Source organism: Oncorhynchus kisutch, linkage group LG29, assembly GCF_002021735.2.
Source record: "Oncorhynchus kisutch isolate 150728-3 linkage group LG29, Okis_V2, whole genome shotgun sequence".
Taxonomy (NCBI): Eukaryota; Metazoa; Chordata; class Actinopteri; order Salmoniformes; family Salmonidae; genus Oncorhynchus; species Oncorhynchus kisutch.
In genome coordinates this window covers 33,309,323-33,337,079 of record NC_034202.2, presented here as the reverse complement: position 1 = coordinate 33,337,079, position 27,757 = coordinate 33,309,323, and the positions used below count along the sequence as shown (strand labels likewise).

Sequence of the window (27,757 nt, the reverse complement as noted above, 5' to 3'; positions counted from 1 at the left end):
GATATGACGCTGAGCACGTGAACTCAACTTCTTTGGTCGACCATGGCGAGACCTGTTCTGAGTGGAACCTGTCCAGTTAACCGCTGTATGGTCTTGGCCACTGTGCTGCAGCTCAGTTTCAGGGTCTTGGCAATCTTCATATAGCCCAGGCCATCTTTATGTAGAACAACAATTCTTTTTTTCAGATTCTCAGAGAGTTCTTTGCCATGTTGAACTTCCAGTGACCAGTCAGTGTGAGGGAGTGTGAGAGCGATGACACCAAATTTAACACACCTGCTCCCCATTCACACCTGAGACCTTGTAACACTAACGAGTCACATGACACCGGGGAGGGAAAATGGCTAATTGGGCCCAATTTGGACATTTTCACTTAGGTGTGTGCTCACTTTTGTTGCCAGCGGTTTAGACATTAATGGCTGTGTGTTGAGTTATTTTGAGGGGACAGCAAATTTACACTGTAATACAAGCTGTACACTCACTACTTTACATTGTAGCAAAGTGTCATTTCTTCAGTATTGTCACATGAAAAGATGTACTCAAATATTTACAAAAATGTGAGGGGTGTACTCACTTTTGTGATACAATTTTTGCATTGCTGTTGTTGGGTATTTGTAGATTGATGAAGGGGGGATAAACCCCATTTCAACCAGTTTAGAATAAGACTGTAACTTAACAATGTGGAAAAAGTCAAGTGGTGGCAATGCTTTCCAAATGCACTGTATACTCGTACTGTGAAATGAAAGCAAGTGTTTGACAATTCTATCAAGAATATGGACAGACAGTATTTGACCTTGTATCTCTATTCTGTCAAGTTTTAATATCGCAACATTTATTTGCACATTTACAAAATATCTTTAGTTGGTAATGTTGTGCAATAGTAGTGCATGTTGTGTTTATGGTCTGTACCTAGTTGAAAATCAATTATGTATGTCTATTAGCTAGGGGCGGAGGACACACACAGTAACCTGGTAACTAGAGACTTTACAAATCCTAAGGATCTCTTCAATGCATAATGAATACCAGAACTATACAGTGCATTTGGAATGTATTCAGACCCCTTGGCTTTTTCCACATTTTGTTATGTTACAGCCATGTTTTAATATTGATTACATTTTTTCCCCTCAATCTAAACACAATACCCCATAATGACTCGAAATTGAGCTCAGGTGCATCCTGTTTCCATTGATCATCCTTGATGTTTCTACAACTTGATTGGAGTCCACTTGTGGTAAATTAAATTGATTGGACATGATTTGGAAAGGCACACACTTGTCTATATAAGGTCCCACAGTTGACCGTGCATGTTAGCCAAAATCCAAGCCATGTGGTTGAAGGAATTGTCCTTCGAGCTCTGAGACAGGATTGTGTCGAGGGATAGATCTGGGGAAGGGCACCAAAAAATTTCTGCAGCATGGAAGGTCCCTAAGAACACAGTGGCCTCCATCATTCTTAATTGGAATACTGCTGGAGCCACCAAGACTCTTCCTAGAGCTGGACGCCTGGCCAAACTGAGTTATCAGGGGAGAAGGGCCAAGAACCTGATGGTCACTTACAGAGCTCTCTGTGGAGATGGTAGCACCTTCTAGATGGACAAACATCTCTGCAGCACTCCACAATCAAGCCTTTATGTTAGAGTGGCCAGACGGAAGCCACTCCTCAGTAAAATGCACATGACCACCTGCTTGGAGTTTGCCAAAAGGCACCTAAATACTCTAAGACCACGAGAAACAAGATTCTCTGGTCTGATGAAACTAAGATTGAACTCTTCGGCCTGAATGCCAACCCTCACTTCTGGTGGAGAACTGGCACCAGTCCTACGGTGAAGCATGGTGGTGGCAGCATCATGCTGTGGGGATGTTTTAAAGTGTCAGGAACTGGGAGACTAGCCAGGATCGAGGGGAAAGCTGAATGGAGCAAAGTACAGAGCGATCATTGATGAAAACCTGCTACAGAGCGCTCAGAAACTCAGACTGGGGCAAAGGTTTACCTTCCAGCAGGACAACGACCCTAAGCACACAGCGAAGTCAACGCAGAAGTTGCTATGGGACAAGTCTCTGAATATCCTTGAGTGGCCCAGCCAGAGCCCGGACTTGAACCCGATCGAACATCTCTGGAGAGACCTGAAAATGGGCAGCAGCTCTCACCATCCAACCTGACAGAGATTTTTATTTATTTATTTTTTTATTTTACCTTTATTTAACCAGGTAGGCAAGTTGAGAACAAGTTCTCATTTACAATTGCGACCTGGCCAAGATAAAGCAAAGCAGTTCGACAGATAAAACGACACAGAGTTACACATGGAGTAAAAACAAACATACAGTCAATAATGCAGTATAAACAAGTCTATATACAATGTGAGCAAATGAGGTGAGAAGGGAGGTAAAGGCAAAAAAAGGCCATGATGGCAAAGTAAATACAATATAGCAAGTAAAATACTGGAATGGTAGTTTTGCAATGGAAGAATGTGCAAAGTAGAAATAAAAAAATAATGGGGTGCAAAGGAGCAAAATAAATAAATAAATAAAAATTAAATACAGTTGGGAAAGAGGTAGTTGTTTGGGCTGAATTATAGGTGGGCTATGTACAGGTGCAGTAATCTGTGAGCTGCTCTGACAGTTGGTGCTTAAAGCTAGTGAGGGAGATAAGTGTTTCCAGTTTCAGAGATTTTTGTAGTTCGTTCCAGTCATTGGCAGCAGAGAACTGGAAGGAGAGGCGGCCAAAGAAAGAATTGGTCTTGGGGGTGACTAGAGAGATATACCTGCTGGAGCGTGTGCTACAGGTGGGAGATGCTATGGTGACCAGCGAGCTGAGATAAGGGGGGACTTTACCTAGCAGGGTCTTGTAGATGACATGGAGCCAGTGGGTTTGGCGACGAGTATGAAGCGAGGGCCAGCCAACGAGAGCGTACAGGTCGCAATGGTGGGTAGTATATGGGGCTTTGGTGATAAAACGGATTGCACTGTGATAGACTGCATCCAATTTGTTGAGTAGGGTATTTGAGGCTATTTTGTAAATGACATCGCCAAAGTCGAGGATTGGTAGGATGGTCAGTTTTACAAGGGTATGTTTGGCAGCATGAGTGAAGGATGCTTTGTTGCGAAATAGGAAGCCAATTCTAGATTTAACTTTGGATTGGAGATGTTTGATATGGGTCTGGAAGGAGAGTTTACAGTCTAACCAGACACCTAAGTATTTGTAGTTGTCCACGTATTCTAAGTCAGAGCCGTCCAGAGTAGTGATGTTGGACAGGCGGGTAGGTGCAGGTAGCGATCGGTTGAAGAGCATGCATTTAGTTTTACTTGTATTTAAGAGCAATTGGAGGCCACGGAAGGAGAGTTGTATGGCATTGAAGCTTGCCTGGAGGGTTGTTAACACAGTGTCCAAAGAAGGGCCGGAAGTATACAGAATGGTGTCGTCTGCGTAGAGGTGGATCAGAGACTCACCAGCAGCAAGAGCGACCTCATTGATGTATACAGAGAAGAGAGTCGGTCCAAGAATTGAACCCTGTGGCACCCCCATAGAGACTGCCAGAGGTCCGGACAGCAGACCCTCCGACTTGACACACTGAACTCTATCAGAGAAGTAGTTGGTGAACCAGGCGAGGCAATCATTTGAGAAACCAAGGCTGTCGAGTCTGCCGATGAGGATATGGTGATTGACAGAGTCGAAAGCCTTGGCCAGATCAATGAATACGGCTGCACAGTAATGTTTCTTATCGATGGCGGTTAAGATATCGTTTAGGACCTTGAGCGTGGCTGAGGTGCACCCATGACCAGCTCTGAAACCAGATTGCATAGCAGAGAAGGTATGGTGAGATTCGAAATGGTCGGTAATCTGTTTGTTGACTTGGCTTTCGAAGACCTTAGAAAGGCACGGTAGGATAGATATAGGTCTGTAGCAGTTTGGGTCAAGAGTGTCCCCCCCTTTGAAGAGGGGGATGACCGCAGCTGCTTTCCAATCTTTGGGAATCTCAGACGACACGAAAGAGAGGTTGAACAGGCTAGTAATAGGGGTGGCAACAATTTCGGCAGATAATTTTAGAAAGAAAGGGTCCAGATTGTCTAGCCCGGCTGATTTGTAGGGGTCCAGATTTTGCAGCTCTTTCAGAACATCAGCTGAATGGATTTGGGAGAAGGAGAAATGGGGAAGGCTTGGGCGAGTTGCTGTTGGGGGTGCAGTGCTGTTGTCCGGGGTAGGAGTAGCCAGGTGGAAAGCATGGCCAGCCGTAGAAAAATGCTTATTGAAATTCTCAATTATGGTGGATTTATCAGTGGTGACAGTGTTTCCTATCTTCAGTGCAGTGGGCAGCTGGGAGGAGGTGTTCTTATTCTCCATGGACTTTACAGTGTCCCAGAACTTTTTTGAGTTAGTGTTGCAGGAAGCAAATTTCTGCTTGAAAAAGCTAGCCTTGGCTTTTCTAACTGCCTGTGTATAATGATTTCTAGCTTCCCTGAACAGCTGCATATCACGGGGGCTGTTCGATGCTAATGCAGAACGCCATAGGATGTTTTTGTGTTGGTTAAGGGCAGTCAGGTCTGGGGAGAACCAAGGGCTATATCTGTTCCTGGTTCTAAATTTCTTGAATGGGGCATGTTTATTTAAGATGGTTAGGAAGGCATTTTTAAAAAATATCCAGGCATCCTCTACTGACGGGATGAGATCAATATCCTTCCAGGATACCCCGGCCAGGTCGATTAGAAAGGCCTGCTCGCAGAAGTGTTTCAGGGAGCGTTTTACAGTGATGAGTGGAGGTCGTTTGACCGCTGACCCATTACGGATGCAGGCAATGAGGCAGTGATCGCTGAGATCTTGGTTGAAGACAGCAGAGGTGTATTTAGAGGGGAAGTTGGTTAGGATGATATCTATGAGGGTGCCCGTGTTTAAGGTTTTGGGGAGGTACCTGGTAGGTTCATTGATTATTTGTGTGAGATTGAGGGCATCAAGTTTAGATTGTAGGATGGCTGGGGTGTTAAGCATGTTCCAGTTTAGGTCGCCTAGCAGCACGAACTCTGAAGATAGATGGGGGGCAATCAGTTCACATATGGTGTCCAGAGCACAGCTGGGGGCAGAGGGTGGTCTATAGCAGGCGGCAACGGTGAGAGACTTGTTTTTAGAGAGGTGGATTTTTAAAAGTAGAAGTTCAAATTGTTTGGGTACAGACCTGGATAGTAGGACAGAACTCTGCAGGCTATCTTTGCAGTAGATTGCAACACCGCCCCCTTTGGCAGTTCTATCTTGTCTGAAAATGTTGTAGTTTGGAATTAAAACTTCAGAATTTTTGGTGGTCTTCCTAAGCCAGGATTCAGACACAGCTAGAACATCCGGGTTGGCAGAGTGTGCTAAAGCAGTGAATAGAACAAACTTAGGGAGGAGGCTTCTAATGTTAACATGCATGAAACCAAGGCTATTACGGTTACAGAAGTCGTCAAAAGAGAGCGCCTGGGGAATAGGAGTGGAGCTAGGCACTGCAGGGCCTGGATTCACCTCTACATCGCCAGAGGAACATAGGAGGAGTAGAATAAGGGTACGGCTAAAAGCTATGAGAATTGGTCGTCTAGAACGTCTGGAACATAGAGTAAAAGGAGGTTTCTGGGGGCGATAAAATAGCATCAAGGTATAATGTACAGACAAATGTATGGTAGGATGTGAATACAGTGGAGGTAAACCTAGGTATTGAGTGATGAAGAGAGAGATATTGTCTCTAGAAACATCGTTGAAACCAGGAGATGTCATTGCATGTGTGGGTGGTGGAACTAATAGGTTGGATAAGATTGAGAAGATCTGCAGAGAAAAATGGAATAAACTCCCCAAATCAGGCGTGCCAAGCTTGTAGCTTCATACCCAAGAAGACCTAAGGCTGTAATCGCCACAAAGGGTGCTTTAACAAAGTACTGAGTAAAGAGTCTGAATGCTTATGTAACTATGATATTTGCAAAAAAAAAAAAAAACCTTTGATTATGGGGTATTGTGTGAAGATTGATGGGGGGAAAATACTCATTAATCCATTTTCGAATATGGCTGTAATGTAACAAAATGTGAAGGCTTTTGAGTACTTTCTGAATGCACTGTACATATTTTTTTAATGTAGAATGAATAACAGTGCAATGTTATAATTACTGTAAAAATTTCACCATTTGTGTTTCACGGTGCTGTGTAGTATTAGCTGGCTGTTTCATGATAAACTCCTTGCACGATTCCTCTACCCCGTCAACCAATAGCTGAACAGGTGCGTGTGTGTGTATTGATTGACGTTGGGTATTACGAATAGCACACATTAAATCCAAACATTAGCCAGGGGTGTAAATCCTTAGTTCAAACAGTTGAAAAACGTTTCGTTTTGAAATTTAAAGGAGAATTTCTGTTGGACAAATTCAGGTAGGTCTCTCCCTGTTCCGTTTCGTTTGCGAAACGTTTTACAACAGAATCAGCGGAAAGAATACACCCCTTGAAACTGAATTGACGTAAGGAACAAGCTAACCAATAGCAGGTAGCCAAGGGGTGGGCGAGTCGTCTGAATGGGTTTAAATGTCTTATCTCAATAGACAGCTAGCTAGTCATTCTAACACCAGACTTTTTTCAGCCATCAAGGGGGACAGTTATCTAGGGTGCACAGAAAAATCATAAAAGCCACATGCACTGAGGTAGATCACTGAAGAGAAGAGCTGTAACTGCCAGCGACAGTCAAAAGCGCCGCACCAACACCCATGCTAGTGTCCGATAGCCACTGAACGTTAGCTGGGAGACTTTAAAGCCTCAGTGATTCACGCATTCTACTGTAGACTTGAGACCGTAAGGTAAGTTTTTTTTTTTTTTTGCATTACAAGTCTTGGAGAAAAATAGACAATTTGGGGGTTGTTTATGTTGCTTATCCCGTGGTAGTTGGCCAATATCCATCCATCATACTATGTTTTTACATGCAGGTCCAGAGCTGCTAGCTAGTTAACAGTTGGTTGGCTAGCTAGCGAGTTAGCTATGCCATCTAATGTAGCCCTTTCTCATGGAAGTTAGTTGGCTGCATACTAAGCACCGAGCAAAAGTGGACACTGCAGCCGACAACTCCCCCAAATGATGGTGACATTTCCACATAGCTAGCCATTTAGAATTATCCGCGACAATGCCCTTTTGGACTCCAGTAAAAATTAGTGATGTACATATTCGTTATCTTCTGACTGACAAATAATACACCGAATGGACGTCCAACGTGAGAACATTGATTGAGATTGGTTTGTTTGCTCTTTCGATCAGTGAAGAACCTCGACTTTGGTGTTGCACTGGTGAATCGGTCAAGAGTTCAGTGGAACAGAAACTGTCTGGACAGTTCATTCATGTGCATGTTGTATCTGTCTGGAAAGGATTCTCGTATAAAATCTAGTTTATAGTATGCAACAACGTGTAACTTTTGGACTCATTCTGATATATAGACCTAGCAGTGTTATTAAATTATTGTCCTCGGAACCCATGGTGTGTAGACCGAGGTGCAGGCCAGACCTTTGGCTTGGGTATGCAGGACCAGTCTGAACACTGCGGTGGCATAGCCTTTATTGTGCATTAGTGTCCCAACCATCTATTGTGACATTTCCTTATGGTTTCTACTTTTTCATATCTTGCCAACTGCTGTCCATGCATAATAAATCAGACTGTGATACCAGCTTTCTGGTATACACTTAAGCAATAAGTCCTAGGGGGTGTGCTATATGGCCAATATACCAGGTCTAAGGGCTGTCCTTATGCGCAACGCGGCGTGCCTGCATACAGCCTTTGGCCGTGGCATATTGGCCGTATACCGCAAAGCCACGAGATGCCTTATTGCTATTATAAACTGGTTACCAATGTAATGAGAACTGTTAAATAAAAGTTTGTCATAGCTGTGGTATATGGTCTGATATACCACAGCTTTCAGCCATTCATCATTCAGGGCTCTAACCACACGGTTTCTGATCTGAAATAAAGCACTGCAAACACTTGAAGTTTACTTACAAATCAGATTGTTGAACAAAATCACATTTGTACTAACTCTGCCGGTTGTCTGTGCGGTTTGTCTTTTTTCGGGTCAAAATTTGAGAAAATAGCCATAGCAATAGAATTACTTACCCAACTGTTTAGCTTGCCGTTACTGCCATTGAGATTTCTATCACCTGGCACATGTGCAAAACCATGTAAATACCTGCAAGACTTCAGTTAGTATGCATACTTGAAGGCTACTTCTATCTTGTGCACGTAAGGTGCCTTCGGTGACAAGTCATAATGGCGCCACACAGACACCTGCGTTTTGAAGTTGGCTTAATAATACTTTCCCGTGGATACATTTCCACAGGCAGAAATCAGCTGACAATGGGTAGAGTAAGTTTACATTATGTACATTTGGAACATGGGACATAGGTTTGCTTCAATAGAGAACTAGCTTTGGGGCTATAGCTGTCCCTACATTTTCAGTCTGCAACATTGCTAGACTTGGTTTTTAAATGTCATGGTTACCGATGGCATTTAGGCCTAGGTTCAAGTTAACCTTGCCAGGCTTATAGCTTACTAAACACTTAGCTGGGAAAGAGACTACATTCAAATATGGCATGCTTGGCATACTTGCGTGTACTGTCTTAAGTTTGATTTTGGCTGATCAATCCCTTTAACAGAATACTTCGGGATTCTGGCAATGAAGCCCTTTCTCTACTTTCCCAGAGTCGGCTGACCTAGTTGATAACATTTTTATGTCTGGTAGTTAGCAACTTCAAACTGCACTTTCCTCATTGCCAAAATCTAGAAGTATCCCTTTAAAGGAGAATTTAACTTTGCATTTTGACATAAAAAAATCTATGTAAATTGATGTAAATTGCATGTTATAGTAGAGTCCACACACTTTTTTTGCAATTTTACTTAAATTTAGCTTGTTCTGCAGTGCCAAGGCGTGGATAAAACATGCACAAAAACACCTAAATATACATCCTTCTAGAAACCGCAATGCTCTCAGTATAGTGATGCAGGTCTTGTAGATGTATGAAATTGTCATTCCCAGCGATATCTGCAATGTTAGATTCCATTTTGTGCCATTCGAGTGATTTCCCCTATCCACTTGTGATGCTTCTCTGTGTAGCATGAGCACTCGGAAAAGTATGGCATGAGTCACACAAAATGGTATATAATGTTGCGTTTGAAGTTTGGAATCACACAATTTTAATATGTACAACATCTAAAGACCTGGATCACTACTGAGAGCGTTGCAGTTGTAAAAAAAGATACTTGGGTGTTTTTGGAGCTTTTATTGTTTAATATTGCTTAATTGAGCAGGAATTATTGTCTGTCCAGCTACCTTGCCGAAGGTAGGCTTCCTGCAACACTTCTATTAGGTCAGAAGTCCCTCTCATATGTTTAATGGTAGTCTACGACATTGACTCCTTCTACTACAATTGTAGTTACTGTCAAGATTATTGCTGGGCAAATCGTGAAGAAAATAAAATACATTTCACCTACTCACCATGTTTCCAGAATCTAAAATGAATTGTTGAATGAAGGTGTTTGTTGTGAAGAGCATGCCAGATCTGTTCCAGATGAGTTGATAAAGTTCAGGCTTTGTTTCTTCAACACCGCTTCCATACCTCATGTATGTTTATAACTGCATGGTGGGGTTGTTTACCCAACAACAACCTCAACTTGCTACACTTGCACTCTGGTTATATTCAGTGCTATCAACACAAGTAGCATATGTCTTGGCTACTGTGTTCAGAATGTTCAGGGTTCAGCCTCTAAATTGAATACAACTAAACTTTTGTAATGATGGTAGTAAACAGGCTACCACTTTTATTTTTCTTAGTTGGCTATCAGCCTACTGGTAACCATTTACTATATGCCACATCAGTGTTTGTTGAACTGAGTGTTTTTATGCGTGTTCAGTCATCTGGTTTTAAGACCAATTAGTTGCCCCAACATGTTCTAGTATGTCTGTTGTGTGGTGGGAAAGACCAGCACAGAGACTAAGCCTGCCTACATGTAGACTGATTTTATGGAATATGTAAACCACCTTGTTCTGCCTGTCGTGGCCCATTTTCAAAGTCATCAGGTTATTGATGGCCATGTTTAGGCCCATTTATATTTATGAGTGACATATTTGCAATATTTGGGTAATGGTGGTAGTGAAGTCTCTGCATGTCACTAGGGCCCTAGTCCTATGCTATAGGTTGGTTTGTCACAGGGATTGACGTTACATTCTGAAAGGCACTTGCCCATCGGTAAGTTGGGAGCTTTAAAAATAAAAAATAATAAATAAATAGGTTGCCTGACGATTATGATCACTTGGTTGAAAACATAAACTAGCTATTTACATACAGAAGTGCCATACAGCCTGCCTTTCACCTACACATGGGGAAGGAATTAGAAACTGAGAACCCAAATGCTAAGAATTCCAGTAAATCAGTAAAAATCTCAGAACAAGCTAAACTTGCTTGACTGCCATAAATTGTCCTTCACCTAATGCAATCGGATGAACCAGAAAGGTCAGGTTTAGGCTACTGGAATTCTTTGCAGTTTGGTTGTTTTCAATGACCTGCCCAAATGGGGCAGGCTCAACTTGCGGGACTGCTCAATTTACTTTCCCCAGGCAATAGGGCAACACCTTAATATCAATCCCTGAAATCTCAATGAAAGTTCTCTGTAGTATTAACTCATTAGGTAGTCAACTTATTACAGTAACCATCACGTTTTACAATGTGAGGGTTCGGCTATTTCTCTTGTCTAGAAAGAAGGCACTTTAGGTGACAATGGAGAGGCTGTTCAACAAGGTCAGTCTGCTGATGTGAGGTCCTTGGTGCCAGACTTTCTCCAGAGCCCTCATTAAGCCATGAACACACCCTGTCAGCTTGAATACAGAACACAATGAAATACGTTTGCAGCTCATTTTTGGGTAGAAATGGTTGACAGGTCAAATTACAGTTGAAGACAATGTACTAGGCTATATTACAATAAGCTGCCTTTTAACATGTCTCTCAAATGATTGGACCAGAGGAATGTCGTCAAGAATATCCTGTTTCATTTGGCCCACTTCCATTCATTCAGACTAGCCTTCTTTTCTTTTTTGTGCCAACTCTGCTCCCTCTGCTCTTTCCTTTTGCTATATTTTCAAGTCATTTCTATTCATGGGAACATAGTGAAGTCTTAGGTTGATTCACCTGCATTTATTGATGTTATAAATAAAGGATGTCACGTGCAGTAATGTTCTAGGTTAGGGTTAAAATGGTTAGGGATTTCTTATCAATTCTTTGATTTTATTCTAATGCAAACATGTCAGTGCCATGAGAATTTCATAATAAATGGTATCATTTGTCCACATGGCAAAACAAATATTTGTTATCAAGGGGATCTGACATCAAAAGAGCATTCCTGCAAACTGCCCTTTTTTTTTTTCTTTTTACCTTTGAACCTGTTATTGCAATGTGCGCTTGTGCAGTATTTTGTTTGGTTTTGTCCCAATCTGCTTCATTTTCAACATGCAGTGCAGGTATAGTATGATACGGACTTTTTAATTTGATGTCCTATATTTGGGATCACAAAGTACTGAACGTGATATGGCTTATCAGTCTCTTGCTCCTGCCAACGCAGCAGTGGACGTGCCATTGCTGTTTATGCCAAACATTTTTAGTGTTAGGGTTGAATTCTTGTGTATCAAACCATATCCACCTCTTAGTGTTGATCAGTTAGCCTGTTCATGTGACTAGTACTTATACAGATGAGGTATTTCCAAATCTGTAGAACTGGTGGTCGGACCATGGACAACTGGGCTTTGTTATGCTGGAGTTACGAGAGGTCACTACGAGAGGTCACTAATGCTGCTGTATCGGCGGACCAGTCTCATGATATTGTCACATCAACAGGCCAACACTTCGCATACTCTGAAGGGTTTGGATTGATTTGTGTGCTAGGGTGGCGTGTTAGAGGCAGTTGGACATTCAACCATTTTATATTTAATTATTGTTGTGTTTAAGTTCAAACCCAATTTAATTTCCCTTTGGCCTTTTCTAATGAATCAAGTATTGCCTAATTGATCTCCTCTACAGGTCCTCTGAATTGGAATGTTTTACTCTTTTCCCATCTGCGTCCCATGGAGCTTCCATCCCTGCTGTGTTCAGTCAGTCACTATTTGTTCAGATGGAAAGTGTTTACCAAACTATTTCTTTAAATTCCACTAACTGTTTTTTTTTTGTTTTTTTTGTCACTGACCCCTAAGTTGCACATGAATGCCTTGTTTAGTCAGTTGGTATGGAGTGTTAGCCCAGAGGTCTGGTCAGAGTGTACTGTAATAGAGGTTAAAGATGTCCTCCAGCAATTTTATTTTGTATATTTTGTATAAAAAAATTACTTTTACTGTTAATGTGGTATCTCCAGTATAAATGCAGTGAAGTACACACTTAAAAGGGTCAAAACATATTTTTTTTTGGGGCACAAATGTTTCTAGACACAACTGATATTTCTATAGGTAAGTCAGGTATCTAGTATTCCCATATTCCTTCCAAGGTAAAGCAAAAGGAAGTGTTAGGCTTATTTTATCTGTTGTCTGCTTCTTATTGCCTTTATAAGTTTGACATTTTTACTGTCCGTTAAGTCAGTCCCCATACAACTGTATATAGGTCAGGACCTGTGTTGCATCATGCATGGGCTGTCTGTTTACTCCTTAACCACACCCTTCCTCTGTGAAGATGCTGCTGCACGTTGGAGGTATGCGTTCGGCCCTGGGGCTACTGGCTGTCAGGAGGGCATGCTGCCTGTCTCGCACCACCCACAACTCCCCTCAGACACTGGAATACAAGCCCATCAAAAAGGTCATGGTGGCCAATAGAGGTATCGTAACAATTCTCCTACCTTGGTAATTCTGACACTAAAACACTGAAATCTAAGCCAAATTGTTGTAGCTAGTTTCCTCTCACCACATGATTACATTTTCCTGAGACTGCATGATGACAGCTGAGTAATCCAACTACTTGTAGGTGAGATTGCCATCCGTGTGTTCCGGGCGTGCACTGAGCTGGGGATCCGGACAGTGGCTGTCTACTCTGAGCAAGACACCGGCCAGATGCACAGGCAGAAGGCAGATGAGGCTTACCTCATAGGGAAGGGCCTGCCGCCCGTGGCTGCCTACCTGGACATCCCTGACATCATCAAAGTTGCTAAGGTCAGAGATGTGAAAATATATTTTGGAAACTTTTCTGAACCAACTGTTACTGCTCTTAAAGATCACAGCTTTATATGTTTTTTTTCCCACATCGTTTTATTATTTTTCTCAGGAAAATGATGTGGATGCAATCCACCCTGGGTATGGCTTCCTGTCTGAGCGATCAGACTTTGCTCAGGCATGTGTCGATGCTGGGGTACGCTTCATTGGCCCTTCCCCTGATGTGGTGCGCAAGATGGGAGACAAGGTGGAGGCTCGATCCATCGCTATCCGTGCAGGTAGGCCGGACACTCTCACACTGTCATGTTCAGGACCATCTGATGGATGTTTGTTTCATGTTTTAAAGTCATTTTTTTCAGCAAAATCATCAAACATACAGCTGACATTGTGTACTGTTAACTGTTGAGTTAAGCTCAAATTGTTTGTTTTTGCTTCCAGGAGTTCCAGTTGTACCAGGGACAGACGGTCCCATCACTTGCCTATCGGAGGCCCAGGAGTTCTCCAACACCTATGGCTTTCCCATCATCTTTAAGGCTGCCTACGGTGGTGGGGGCAGGGGAATGAGGGTGGTCAAAGAGTACGAGGCGAGTATAAATATCTGTGCCTAAGTAGAGGCTCCAGTCTAAGTGTTTTGTCTTTGTGCTGGCTGACTTATTGATCCCCGTCGGTTGACGTGTGTAGGAGCTGGAGGAGAACTATCAGCGTGCGTACTCTGAGGCCCTGGCTGCGTTTGGGAACGGTGCTCTTTTCGTGGAGAAGTTCATTGAGAGACCCAGACACATTGAAGTGCAGATCCTGGGTGAGTTTGTTTTTGTTGAGTCTTTTAAAAGGGTTGTATACAGTAGATCTAATCACATTGTCATCCCATCTCTCCCAGGTGATAAGTATGGTAATGTTATCCACCTGTATGAGAGGGACTGCTCTATCCAGAGGAGGCACCAGAAGGTGGTAGAGATCGCCCCGGCTGTACAACTGGACCCACACCTCCGGGACAGACTCACCGCTGACTCTGTCAACCTGGCCAGACAGGTACAGGATGCAACACACATGCTTTATGATACATTCTTTTAATAGGGAGTGTAGAGCTGAAACCTTGTATTCCTTTGTCATTTTCATTTTTTAAATGTTTAGAATTTTGGCACTGCTGCCTTTTAAAATGGCTGTGCTGTATGTATTTGCAGTTTTGAATGGAATATCAGATCATTGTTTGAATTGAGTGGAGTTTTAGTCTTTATTGTGCAAAAACACTTCTCACAGACACCATAAACATCAAGGATGTTGAGAAACCCTGAGTTTGTTCGTTCTTGGCCTTTCGTTCAAAACGGCTCATAATGAAAAATGTCCTACATTTAAAAAATAAAACAAATTAATTGTAGTAAGGAAAGCAAGGCAAGACCCTCAAAGCACAATGTTTTAAATTCATTTAAGCTACTCTGAGCCCTTCTAAATGGGTGTTCTCATTCGGTGTTGTGCTCATAGAGGCAATGGAGACGTGTGGGAGGAGGATGAGAACCTGGAAAGGAATATTGCAGTTTAAGAAAGGGATTTAGAGACCGAAAGAGCAATTTCGATTCATAAGTGTCCTACAGGGAAGGAAGAAAGGATCAAAGTAAAAGACTGGAGCCTAATTAAAGCAATGGAAAGAAATTCCACCTGCAGGCTACCAATTGGCACACTAGATGGCAGCATTCAACAACACAGATGGCCAGAGGAGACTGCCACTAGTAGTGAACTGTTGAGATTGACACTCTCACTCACAATAAATATCACATGTAAGGGGGCTTTCACACCATAGTGTTTACTCCCTTAGTTCGGTTGGTTTGAACTGGTGTGAACACTATCTGCACTAAACAATGCACGGTGTATCGCTCAAAGGGTGGTCTCGGTCCGATTCGTACCGTTGTGCGGTTCGCTGCAGGTGAGATGGCAGTCTGGACCAAACACGGGGGGGAAAAACAGTTGAGCCCTATTATTGATTGTTTGACTGCGAGCATTTGATGACATGCATGCTGCCTCATAAGTAGATCTCTGAAGCTTTCTGTGAGTAGGCCTATAGCAGCACATCTGAGCACATCCGGGGGGGGGGGGCAATATAGGCTACTGAATATAGCCTAGTCATGTAGCAGTTCTAGCAGCTATTGTTTCGGGGGGTGGGGGGGGGATACAATGGAACAATAATCGAACTCTGATTCGAACTATAGCTCAGCACTGTGCTAAAATGTCTTAACAATACGCAATTGAAGAATTTCCTGATTGCAATCAAGCTGACTTATTTTGTTTTCTTGAGGTGGAAGCAATTACTTTGATCTGAAAACAGTTACTGTTGTCAGTGGCATCCCACCGATTTCCCCATCCTGTATGAGAAACTATTAGACGTTGTGTACACTAGCTGGTGTGCCTGTCATGTTCACCCTTGAGCTAGCTGTATTTTGCAAGTGCTTGTATTCCATTTTTTGCTGTTTTTGGGATGGAAGAGGGAGGCAGGGGGTGGGACGAGTTTGCCATGTTTGAGGGAGTGAAGAAAGACCTGTGATGTGCATGTGGCCCTCAATTTAAGATCGGCCACTGTTGAACTGCCTGAACTCATCCATTCAGCCTGATACCCAGACATGCACTACAGTGACCAGTCTCCCACCCTATTTGCTCTGTCAATAACTTAACAGAATGGAAAATATGACTACACTAGCATTGGTCTGTGTGAGGGAGAGAAAGAAATTGGTTGTGAGTGAGGGACAGAATTCCTCTCCATCTGTTCAATCATATGGCAGTGAGGAATGAAGAGGAGTGGTGACGAGAGCGTTTGGCTATGCATGCACTTCGAGAAACCTGCTCTCCTAACGAAAACAAAACTCTGCCAGTGGTGGTTCACTAACAGACTCCTCCCACATGAGCACATTGTTTACATATCAGATATGTTAAGCCCTTCAGCATGCGTTTCCACTAGGGTCCAGCTTGTCATGTCAAAGAGTTTCAAATTTCCATTAGAATTAGTTTGTTGGTCTTATCTATAAGTGAATTATAGAGTACATTTTAATGCTCAATGATTCTCCTGTTCTACTATCCTGTGGGATATCCATAGATAAGTCATGGACTGTCAGATATGATTATCTAAGGAGGATAATGTTCACCCATATACCTTTTTTTATATAGCACCTTCCCCAGACCCTAGTAAATTTTATAATCACTTTGATCTGTTATTTAAAGCTTTAATCATCTGCGGTTAATTTAGGAAACTTGATTACAACTTCATTAAAAGCGGGTGTTCCAGCTCTTTATCTCAGGAGTAAGCTGTGGACCAAAATATCAGTGTGAAACCTGCTTTGGGTAGATTTAGTTATGATTTGAGATGAAATTTTGACTAGAATACTAGGGTAATAAATTCCTCCGATACATTAGAATATTGATACACGTGCTTGTCAAGGCGTGGTTATAGGGATCACTCTTGTATCTGAATGGAACATCCAGGGTACACTGGGTGTGCAAAACATTATGAAAACACCTGCTCTTTCCAGAAGACTGACCAGGTGGGAGCTATGATCCCTTATTGATGGGTTAAAGAAGGATTTTTAAGCCGTAACAAGTCTCAACATATTTCGATGTGATTGTGGGCTGATAGTTTGTGGAAAAGTGTTTTTACTCCAACCCCAGAAATGTTTGTCATTCAATTACAAAGCTACCACAAGGAGTTTTGATAAGGTCAGAAAATAAAACTTGAATAACTGAAAGTGCTAATGAAAAGCCATCTCTGTCAAAACTAGTTTGTAATATATTTTTGTCTCCACTCTACCCCGAGCCTCTTAAGAACATGTAGGGGTGTGGTCACAGCCTTGATACAGTCTCCTACTTCCATTCTTTTCTCTTCTAGCCCACATGCTCATTTAATTCATTTTACACCCCCACCCCCCCCCACACCGTTGCACTCCAACTGAAAGCCCTGTATTTTTGTTGCCAACTCAGCCAGCATTGACATACAGTGCCTTGCGAAAGTATTCGGCCCCCTTGAACTTTGCGACCTTTTGCCACATTTCAAGCTTCAAACATAAAGATATAAAACTGTATTTTTTGGTGAAGAATCAACTACAAGTGGGACACAATCATGAAGTGGAACGACATTTATTGGATATTTCAAACTTTTTTAACAAATCAAAAACTGAAAAATTGGGCGTGCAAAATTATTCAGCCCCTTTACTTTCAGTGCAGCAAACTCTCTCCAGAAGTTCAGTGAGGATCTCTGAATGATCCAATGTTGACCTAAATGACTAATGATGATAAATACAATCCACCTGTGTGTAATCAAGTCTCCGTATAAATGCACCTGCACTGTGATAGTCTCAGAGGTCCGTTAAAAGCGCAGAGAGCATCATGAAGAACAAGGAACACACCAGGCAGGTCCGAGATACTGTTGTGAAGAAGTTTAAAGCCGGATTTGGATACAAAAAGATTTCCCAAGCTTTAAACATCCCAAGGAGCACTGTGCAAGCGATAATATTGAAATGGAAGGAGTATCAGACCACTGCGAATCTACCAAGACCTGGCCGTCCCTCTAAACTTTCAGCTCATACAAGGAGAAGACTGATCAGAGATGCAGCCAAGAGGCCCATGATCACTCTGGATGAACTGCAGAGATCTACAGCTGAGGTGGGAGACTCTGTCCATAGGACAACAATCAGTCGTATATTGCACAAATCTGGCCTTTATGGAAGAGTGGCAAGAAGAAAGCTATTTCTTAAAGATATCCATAAAAAGTGTCGTTTAAAGTTTGCCACAAGCCACCTGGGAGACACACCAAACATGTGGAAGAAGGTGCTCTGGTCAGATGAAACCAAAATGGAACTTTTTGGCAACAATGCAAAATGTTATGTTTGGCGTAAAAGCAACACAGCTCATCACCCTGAACACCCTATCCCCACTGTCAAACATGGTGGTGGCAGCATCATGGTTTGGGCCTGCTTTTCTTCAGCAGGGACAGGAAAGATGGTTAAAATTGATGGGAAGATGGATGGAGCCAAATACAGGACCATTCTGGAAGAAGTCTGCAAAAGACCTGAGACTGGGACGGAGATTTGTCTTCCAACAAGACAATGATCCAAAACATAAAGCAAAATCTACAATGGAATGGTTCAAAAATAAACATATCCAGGTGTTAGAATGGCCAAGTCAAAGCCCAGACCTGAATCCAATCGAGAATCTGTGGAAAGAACTGAACTGCTGTTCACAAATGCTCTCCATCCAACCTCACTGAGCTCGAGCTGTTTTGCAAGGAGGAATGGAAAAAAATTTCAGTCTCTCGATGTGCAAAACTGATAGAGACATACCCCAAGCGACTTACAGCTGTAATCGCAGCAAAAGGTGGTGCCAAAAAGTATTAACTTAAGGGGGCTGAATAATTTTGCACGCCCAATTTTTCAGTTTTTGATTTGTTAAAAAAGTTTGAAATATCCCATAAATGTCGTTCCACTTCATGATTGTGTCCCACTTGTTGTTGATTCTTCACAAAAAAATACAGTTTTATATCTTTATGTTTGAAGCCTGAAATGTGGCAAAAGGTCGCAAAGTTCAAGGGGGCCGAATACTTTCGCAAGGCACTGTATTTAAAACAGCAGATTGCCTTAGTTTCTGAATTGTTGTGCTTGCATGTACAGTACCTGCTCCTCTCGTCCACGCTCCTGGGTCTCGTTCCTTATCCTCTGAAATGGTCCACACGTAGACGGTGTGGTGAAGAGTGTGCAACTGCTCCTCTTCAACTTCAGGTGGCTGAAGAAATTTGGATTGTCACCCAAAACCCTGACAAACTTTTACAAATGCACAACCGAGAGCATCCTGTCAGGCTGTATCACAGCCTGGTATGGCAGCTGCACTGCCCTCAACCGCAGGGCTCTCTAGAGGGTAGCGAGGTCTGCACAACGCATCACCGGGGGCAAACTACCTGCCCTCCATGACACCTACAGCACCCGATGTCACAGGAAGGCCAAAAAGATCAAGGACAACAACCACCCGAGACGCTGCCTGTTCACACCGCTATCATCCAGAAGGCGTGGTCCGTACAGGTGCATCAAAGCTGGGACCTGAAAAAGAGAGACTGAAAAACAGCTTATATCAAGGCCATCAGACTGCTAAACAGAAATCACTAACTCGGAGAGGCCCACTGGCCACTTTAATAAATGCATCACTAGTCACTTTAAACAATGCCACTTTAATAATGTTTACGTGTCTTTCATTACTCATATGTATATACTGTATTTTATACCATCTATTGCACCTTGCCTATGCTATTTGGCCATCGCTCATCCATATATTTATATGTACATATTCTCATTCACCCCTTTAGATTTGTGTGTATTAGGTAGTTGGGAAATTGTTATGTTACTTGTTAGGTATTACTGCACTGTCGGAACTAGAGGCACAAGCATTTTGCTACACTCGCATCAACATCTGCTAACCATGTGTATGTGACAATGTGATGTTTTGAAACAATTACTGCTTTGCATACAAGCCAGTGAATTGTATGCATTACAGCTGGATGAGTCAACAGACTTGGCATGCACAGCTCCTGGTATATGTTCTTTGTTTTTGGAAGGTCAATTAAGACATCCTCTTCTGCAAACCACTGGACAGCTTTGTGACATCAAATGGACTTTGGTGGTCAAAATGTGTTTGGTATCTGTACTGATGGGCCAAAAGCCATGACAGGGAGGCATAGTGGAGTGGTAATGCGCACGCAAGCAGTTGCTCCCAATGCCACTTGGGTACACTGCAGCCTCCACTGAGAGACTCTTGCTGCCAAGGGAATGCCTGACAGCTTGAAATACATTTTGGACACTACAGTGAAAGTGGTTGATTTTGTTAAAGCAAGGCCCCTGAATTCTCATATTTTCTGCACTATGCAATGATATGGACATCGACCATGTGACGCTTTAACAACATACGGAAGTGTGCTGGTTATCAAGGGCAAAGTATTGACTTTAAAGAAAAATTGAGACAAGCCTTCTTTACTGAGCATCATGTCCGCTTGTATGACGAGTGTCTCACATGACTGGGTGATGTTTTTTTCCTCACCTGAATGATCTGAATCTAGAATTACACTCTCTGCAACTAGATTCAATGTGCGGGACAAAATTGAGGCTATGATTTGGTAAGTTGGAGCTCTTCTCTGTCTGCATTAACCAGTACAATATACAGGTTTTCCCATCATTGTCTTTAAGCTTGAGTTCATTTGCACACACCATACAATGGCAAATGTGATATAGCGAAGCTGGTTGCGCAATTACGCAGGTACTTTCCCGAAATGTATGACACCAACAACTGGAGTCGTTATCCCTTTCATGCCCTGCCTCCAGTCCAGTTACTGATATCTGAACAAGAGAGCCTCATTGAAATTTCAACAAGTGGTTCTGTGAAAATGGAATTTAATCAGAACCCACTGCCAGATTTCTGGATTGGGCTGCGCTCCGAGTATCCTGCCTTGGCACATCGTGCTGTTAAGACACTGATGCCCTTTGCAACCAGGTACCTATGTGAGAGTGGATTCTCGGCCCTCTCTAGCATGAGAACTAAATACAGGCACAGACTGCGTGAAATTATTTAAAACACTCTCCAATACAACCCAACGTTGCAGAGTTGTGCATCCTTTCAAGCACACCCTTCTCATTAAACTGAGTTATTCACAATTTTTGATGACAAGTAAGGTTTTATATGTAAGATGGTTAAATAAAGAGTGAAATGATTTATTTGTGCCTTGGTCCTATAAGAGCCCTTGGTCACAACCCGGCTCATGGGAAGTGATATTCACACTCTTAATAAATGTTTCATATTGTGTGTGTGGCAGGCTTACAAAAATGGCAAAAAACCCAATTTGAGAGTGCGCTGAGCGCACTGAAGGTTGAATGTTTTGAAGGGGTACGGTCTATAAATAGTTTGGGAACCACTGCCGTAGAGGCTAAGTATACAAACAGCCCATAATGGAAATGCAGCCTGTTCTATGAAAATGTGAATTTAAAATGGATTTGTATTTTTTGTGGAATATGGGTGCAAACAGCGCTCCCCCTGGCAGGGGTTGTAATTGTATTGAAATGACTGATGCTATTTGCTGTGCACCCCATTTTATTAAGTTTTATTGCCAAACATTTATTGTAATTAAGTTTTCATACCCCTAATTCCATATTTTGCTGTTACAGCCTGAATTAAAAGTGGATTCAATCTTTTTTTTCTCACATCTACACAATACCCCATAATGACAAAGTGAAATGTTAGTATGTACAATGCTTATCCATCCTCAGTTCTCTATCACAGCCATTAAACTCTTAACTGTTTTAAAGTTACCATTGCCCTCATGGTGAAATCCCTGAGTGATTTCCTTCCTCTCTGGCAACGGAGTTGGTAAGGATGCCTACATCTTTGTATTGACTGGGTGTATTGATACTAATTGCACTTGGGATGGTGTAACGCCACCACGCTCAAAGGGATATTGAATGTCTCTTTTTTTTAATTTTTTTACCCATCGGTGCCCTTTGCGAGGCATTGGAAACCCTCGCTGGTCTTCGGTTGAATCTGTTTTGAAATTCACTGTTCAACTAAGGGAACGTATGTGTGGGGGATACAGAGCTGAGGTAGTTATTCAAACATGTTGTACACACTGACCCCATTTGAACTTATTTGACTTGTTAAGCAAATGTTTACTCCTGAACTTATTTAGGCTTGCCATAGCAAAGGGGTTGAAATGCGTATTGACAAGACATTTCAGCCTCTTTGTTTACCAAAAAAATATAAACATTTTCAATCTTTAAACATTTTTATTTTGACATTATGGGGGGGTGGTGTGTCAGCCTGTGACCTAAAATCTCAAGTTAATACATTTTAAATTCAGGCTGTAACACCTTGGAAAAAGTAAAGGCGTGTGAATACTTTCTGAAGGCACTGTACATACACAGCACTTCTACTGTGTGACATGAATTGCCTAGCCATGAGCCTGCACCTTCACGTGGGTGACTGAATGGATGAGCGGGTGTTTGCCTAGCCATGAGCCTGCACCTTCACGTGGGTGACTGAATGGATGAGCGGGTGTTTGCCTAGCCATGAGCCTGCACCTTCACGTGGGTGACTGAATGGATGAGCGGGTGCCTGCCTAGCCATGAGCCTGCACCTTCACGTGGGTGACTGAATGGATGAGCGGGTGCCTGCCTAGCCATGAGCCTGCACCTTCACGTGGGTGACTGAATGGATGAGCGGGTGCCTGCCTAGCCATGAGCCTGCACCTTCACGTGGGTGACTGACTGGATGAGTGGGTGCCTGCCTAGCCATGAGCCTGCACCTTCACGTGGGTGACTGAATGGATTAGCGGGTGCCTGCCTAGCCATGAGCCTGCACCTTCACGTGGGTGACTGACTGGATGAGTGGGTGCCTGCCTAGCCATGAGCCTGCACCTTCACGTGGGTGACTGAATGGATTAGCGGGTGCCTGCCTAGCTGGCAGAGATTAGTTTTTGGCAAGGGATGAATTTCAGTGGTTCAGATTTCAGTGAATTTGGCTAGTGCTATTTTGACACCCCGCAGCGCTGTGGAGGGGGAAATGGGCTGATATATTAAATCCTGCTTCCTCTTTGGCTGAGCTCTAAGGCTGTCTAAAAATGACTATAATCACAATGGGATATCAGTCTTCAGTAGATATTAGCTGGCAGTCTTGTCGTTTTCCCTTTTTTTTTTTTTTTTTGTAGATTTAGTTTTCTGTAGTAGCGGGGGTGGGGGGGGAGAAACTGATTCAGTACGTGTGAGACTTGGTTTATTCTTTGTATGAAGTTAATTTTAGCTTTTGAAACAATGTGTAAACTCTTCCAATAGAATTCAGAAATCCAGGCATACTTATTTCTTCAAATGTCTTTCCATGTCCTCAGGTAGGTGAGGAAGTAGAGGTTTCCATCTAATTGGATTTGTCCTGTGTGTACAGGTGGGCTATGAGAACGCTGGCACGGTGGAGTTCCTGGTGGATAAACATGGAAGGCACTACTTCATCGAGGTCAACTCCCGCCTACAGGTGGAGCATACCGTTACCGAGCAGGTCACAGAGTAAGTTCGACATTAACGAGGAGGCCATGGCCGTTACTTGGCATTACAATGTCACTTCTCTGACGACCTGTAAGACTGTTCCCTGTCTGGTCAAATTATGTCTGTTCATGGTAAGTGTCAAGACTGTCCTTTTGCTCACGGTCTTTATAAAGGGTGGGTCCCAATACTTCTAAATGGCTTCATTGTGTCAACTTAACTGAAAACAATATGTAGGTAAAAACATGGCAAACCCATATCCATGTAGTTATTGTACATTCTGGCAAGCTTAGGGCTGTTAAGGTCATGAAATGTTGGATGACCCTAATTGGCCATTCGAATAGAAAAACACAGAACGTCCGTATTCAAGTAAATTATGGCATGATGGGTGGACTGGCGGACATTTGTGAGGTGTAACTATAGGTGCACAGCGGGAGGTAAAAGCAGGAAGTGTACCCACCAATATGTGCTGTGATTTGTTAATTCATCTCAACTGAGAATGTGGTAGCTGCAGCCCAATATGATGACCAGTGTATGGAAAGGAGTGGGTGTATGGAAAGCACTCTGCTATAGTGTACTGTTTTTAGCTGTTTCTTACCACACCAACTACTGTAACGCAAAGGTTTTGGACTTCTGTTTTGAAGCCAGAGGATGAGTTTGAGTTGTATTTCACTGTTTTAAACAATTTTAAGTGTTCTCTTATAAAACTGACGTTTTTGTTTATTTTTGATGAAGTATTGATGGGAGGACTGTTGCGTCATAGGTTGTATGCTTATACTTCCTGTGACTGTCAACTTGATGTTGGCTACTAGTTAACTATTTCCCACGCTCCTGCTGGATGGTAGTGCTTGTTAAGCAGGAGCGAAGGGCACTCTGTCCTGGTGCTGTTGCCAATGATGACATCTAGATGGTTAACGTGACATCTAGATGGTTATCAATATTAGTCATTTCGTGTTGGCTGCTATCCTACTTGAAATAAAATCATAAGTAATATACATGAATTTAAATCCATATAGTCATGTAGGTAATCCAGTCAGTATTTCCAGATGAGTGGACAAAGCCTTTTGGTGTGAGTCTAGCCAATGAATGAGTTTTTTTAGTTTCTGTTTTTTGATGCTTTTTCTGCTTGATTGTTATGGTTGACTTGGGTTTCCTCTGCTTGGGAACTTGATTGTTATGGTTGACTTGGGTTTCCTCTGCTTGGGAACTTGATTGTTATGGTTGACTTGGGTTTCCTCTGCTTGGGAACTTGATTGTTATGGTTGACTTGGGTTTCCTCTGCTTGGGAACTTGATTGTTATGGTTGACTTGGGTTTCCTCTGCTTGGGAACTTGATTGTTATGGTTGACTTGGGTTTCCTCTGCTTGGGAACTTGATTGTTATGGTTGACTTGGGTTTCCTCTGCTTGGGAACTTGATTGAAGAGTTAAGTTTATCATGGAGGAAGAAAAGGAACCAGATGGGAACACATGATACTACTTAGTCAAGGACTGAATATCTTGCTTTGTGACAACGCAAAGGAACCCTACAGAGGTGTCGTACCGGTGAAGTAAATGGACTGCTATAGCAGATGCTTAAGAACATTATGTTCTTATGCCGTTTTCCTTTTCCATATAAATCACAGTCCAGGTTGTCTGAGTTCTACATTAAGAGCCAGAATCCTAGTCCACAAATAGTCTCGCAGTGCTTTGTCTTTTGGACTTCCTACTCTGGACACTAAAGATGATGAAATGCCTAATCTCACCTGTCAAATGCATTTAGAGGTGAAACACTGACAATAGCATGCACTTATCAGATGCAGCAAAGTCCTCTCTTTAATAATTCAGGAGGGATGAAAGCAAAGCAGCATCATTTTTTTAACACTGACTCACACAAATTGATACGAATTGTTTTTTTGTGTGTTTCTCCTGTGCTCCTGGCACAGACTTCTGTATTTGTGCCTGTCTGGTCGCGTGGAAGGAATGTAGGTTCATTCATTATAAATGTCCATCTTGTCACATGAAATTGAAACTGTCACACTGCAATTGGCATTCAGCGGGAGCACTCCTCTGAGTGATTGGGTCTGGAAATGCACTTGATTCTTATTTCGGAAACTCACCAAAAAGGCATTTGAGCCACGCCCACCAGCCACTGGCCATGTTCTCCTCCAGCTGGGTTGAATTCTCAGGACTGAATATAGTGCTCTGGTGACTAGGTTATTACACGACAGCTCTGTTTTTGGCTGTCTGCCTCCACCTTTTATCATGACTTTCAATTGGTCACAGTGATTAAGACCAATTAAGGCCCCCTTCTGTCATTTCCGACTAAGTTGTGTGGTAATGGGAATCACTGGAAATGGCCCATGAAATCGCAATGTGTTAACTCCTCAAACTCTGACTTCCCCAGTCTCATAATAGCAGTTCTCTCATTTCAGTCAATGTTCATCTGTCCTTTTTTGGTGCATTCATCCTTTTTCTTGTGTTGCCATAACATCACCTCTCTAGGAACAGTACCCTGCTGTATGGAGGCCATGTACAGTGCATTTGGAAAGTATTCAGACCCCTTCCACTTGTTCCACATTTTGTTACCTTACAGCCTTATTCTACAATTGATTGATGAAAAACATTTATTTAATCTACTCACTACCCACATAATGACAAAGCAAGAACTGGTTTTTAGAAGTGTATGTATATATGTGTATATACACACACATATATATATATATATATACAAAAATGTGCATTTTTCAGGTCTCTCCAGAGATGTTCAAGTCAAGGACATTCCGAGACTTGTCCTGCGGTGTCTTGGCTGTGTGCTTAGGGTCATTGCCCTGCTGGAAGGTGAGCCTTCGCCCCAGTCTGAGGTCCTCTGGCGCAGGTTTTCATCAAAGGATCTCTCTGTACGTTGCTCTGTTCATCTTTCCCTTGATCCCGACTAGTCTCACAGTCCCTGCTGCTGAAAAACATCCACGCAGCATGATGATGCTGCTGCCACCACCATGCGTCACTGTAGGGATGGTGCCAGGTTTCCTCCAAACGTGATGCTTGGCATTCAGGCCAAAGAGTTCAATGTTGGTTTCATCAGACCAGAGACTCTTGTTTCTCATGGTCTGAGGCATCTAAAGGACTTTTAGCAGTCCAAGAGGGCTGTCATGTACCTTTTTTACAGTAGTGGCTTTTGTCTGGCCACTCTACCATAAAGGCCTGATTGATGGAGTTCTGCGGAGTTGGTTGTCTTTCTGGAAGGCTTAGTTTTGTTGGTTTGAAAGTATATTGGAAGTTCATGGTAGCTACCTAGCTTATGTTGGCTCCTGAGATGCAGTTGGCATCAGTTGCTGGGACTGCTTTTATCTTTCCAGTGATCCTGTTGACCAAGGACAGGTTTGAGGAGCTATTTGTCGTCACAGCTAGCCTAGCTGCTAGCTAGCTGGACATCAAGCTGGCAATGTTTTCTTGAGCGCAGCCCACAACGCGGTTAGCCATTGTGGCTGGGACGGCAGATTGTCCCTGGTTTGTGGCTGTCTAGTACCCTGCTGTTTGTTTTCAATTTTCCTGTGACCTGCCCTGTCTGGAATTGCGAGGAGTAACAGCCTAACATGCGTTGATAGCTACCATGACAAAGCCCAAAGCCGGCGGTAGTACCATTTTGAGGACAGTGCCAGTGATGTCTCTCTATCACACGTTTAGGATCTTTTAAACAAAAAGAGACCTATAAGCAAGAAAAGTTTAAAGTGTTTTGTCCAAATACTCGGATTCTACTAATAAAAGAATGGCGACCTGACCAGAGGTCCAGGACCGGAAGAACAGTAAGCAGAACAGTGTGCCAGAAGAGGGAAGAACTGATGCCAGCCATGAAAGCTGCCAGAGCTTGTGGAGACATTGCGTACGTCCATTACGACAGACTCATTGTCCACCCTCCCTCCCAGAAGCCTGCAAGGGATGAGAGCGAGCCAAGCCTATGGGTTTGTAGCCTCAACCCCGCAGCGCGCACACCAATTTATTAATGGACTGCTAAATGTATATATATATATTTTTTTTTCTCTTGCTTGGTCTGCTCTTTTAAATATTATGTCTCTCTGATAAGCTACCCAGGAAAGGGCTGAAAATAGCCCATATTAATACATAGCAAGTTATTGATTTCATGAACCTAACATCTGATAACATTAATATATTAGCCATTTCTGAGACTCCCTTAGATAATTAATGTGATTTTTACATCAGTAGCAATACAAGGATATAACCTCTATAGAAGAGACAAATGCTTATTGGGGGACAAATGCTTATCAGAGCCATATTCCTGTAATGCTTAGATCTTAAGTGTTGTGGTTGCAGGTTCACTTGGCACATCTAAAGTTTTTTTTGTTGCTGTAGGTCACCAAGTGCTAACAGTCACTATCTAAATCATATGTGTGAACTGCTTGATAGTGTGTGTGACGTAAACCGTACTTTCTTGGGGACCTGAATATTGACTGGTTTTCATCAAGCTGTCCGTTCAAGAGGAAGCTTCTCACTGTAACCAGTTTCTGTAATCTGGTTCAGGTTACATCAGCTGACATCTCAAAGTGCTGTACAGAAACTCAGCCTAAAACCCCA

The 27,757-nt window shown here is 42.7% G+C and overlaps 1 protein-coding gene across 1 annotated transcript in view; it reads left to right on the top strand.

Annotated features, from left to right (window-relative positions):
* The first annotated feature begins 6,494 nt into the window (after positions 1–6,494).
* Positions 6,495–27,757, top strand: part of LOC109874420 (pyruvate carboxylase, mitochondrial) — a 99,725-nt gene continuing 78,462 nt past the window's right edge. The window contains exons 1-8 of the mRNA XM_020466310.2: positions 6,495–6,794; positions 12,681–12,822; positions 12,969–13,153; positions 13,266–13,431; positions 13,592–13,737; positions 13,835–13,952; positions 14,031–14,182; positions 23,093–23,211. Of these exons, the coding sequence (XP_020321899.1) occupies positions 12,681–12,822; positions 12,969–13,153; positions 13,266–13,431; positions 13,592–13,737; positions 13,835–13,952; positions 14,031–14,182; positions 23,093–23,211 (1,028 nt within the window). The 5' untranslated portion in view covers positions 6,495–6,794. The remainder of the gene's footprint in view (positions 6,795–12,680; positions 12,823–12,968; positions 13,154–13,265; positions 13,432–13,591; positions 13,738–13,834; positions 13,953–14,030; positions 14,183–23,092; positions 23,212–27,757) is intronic.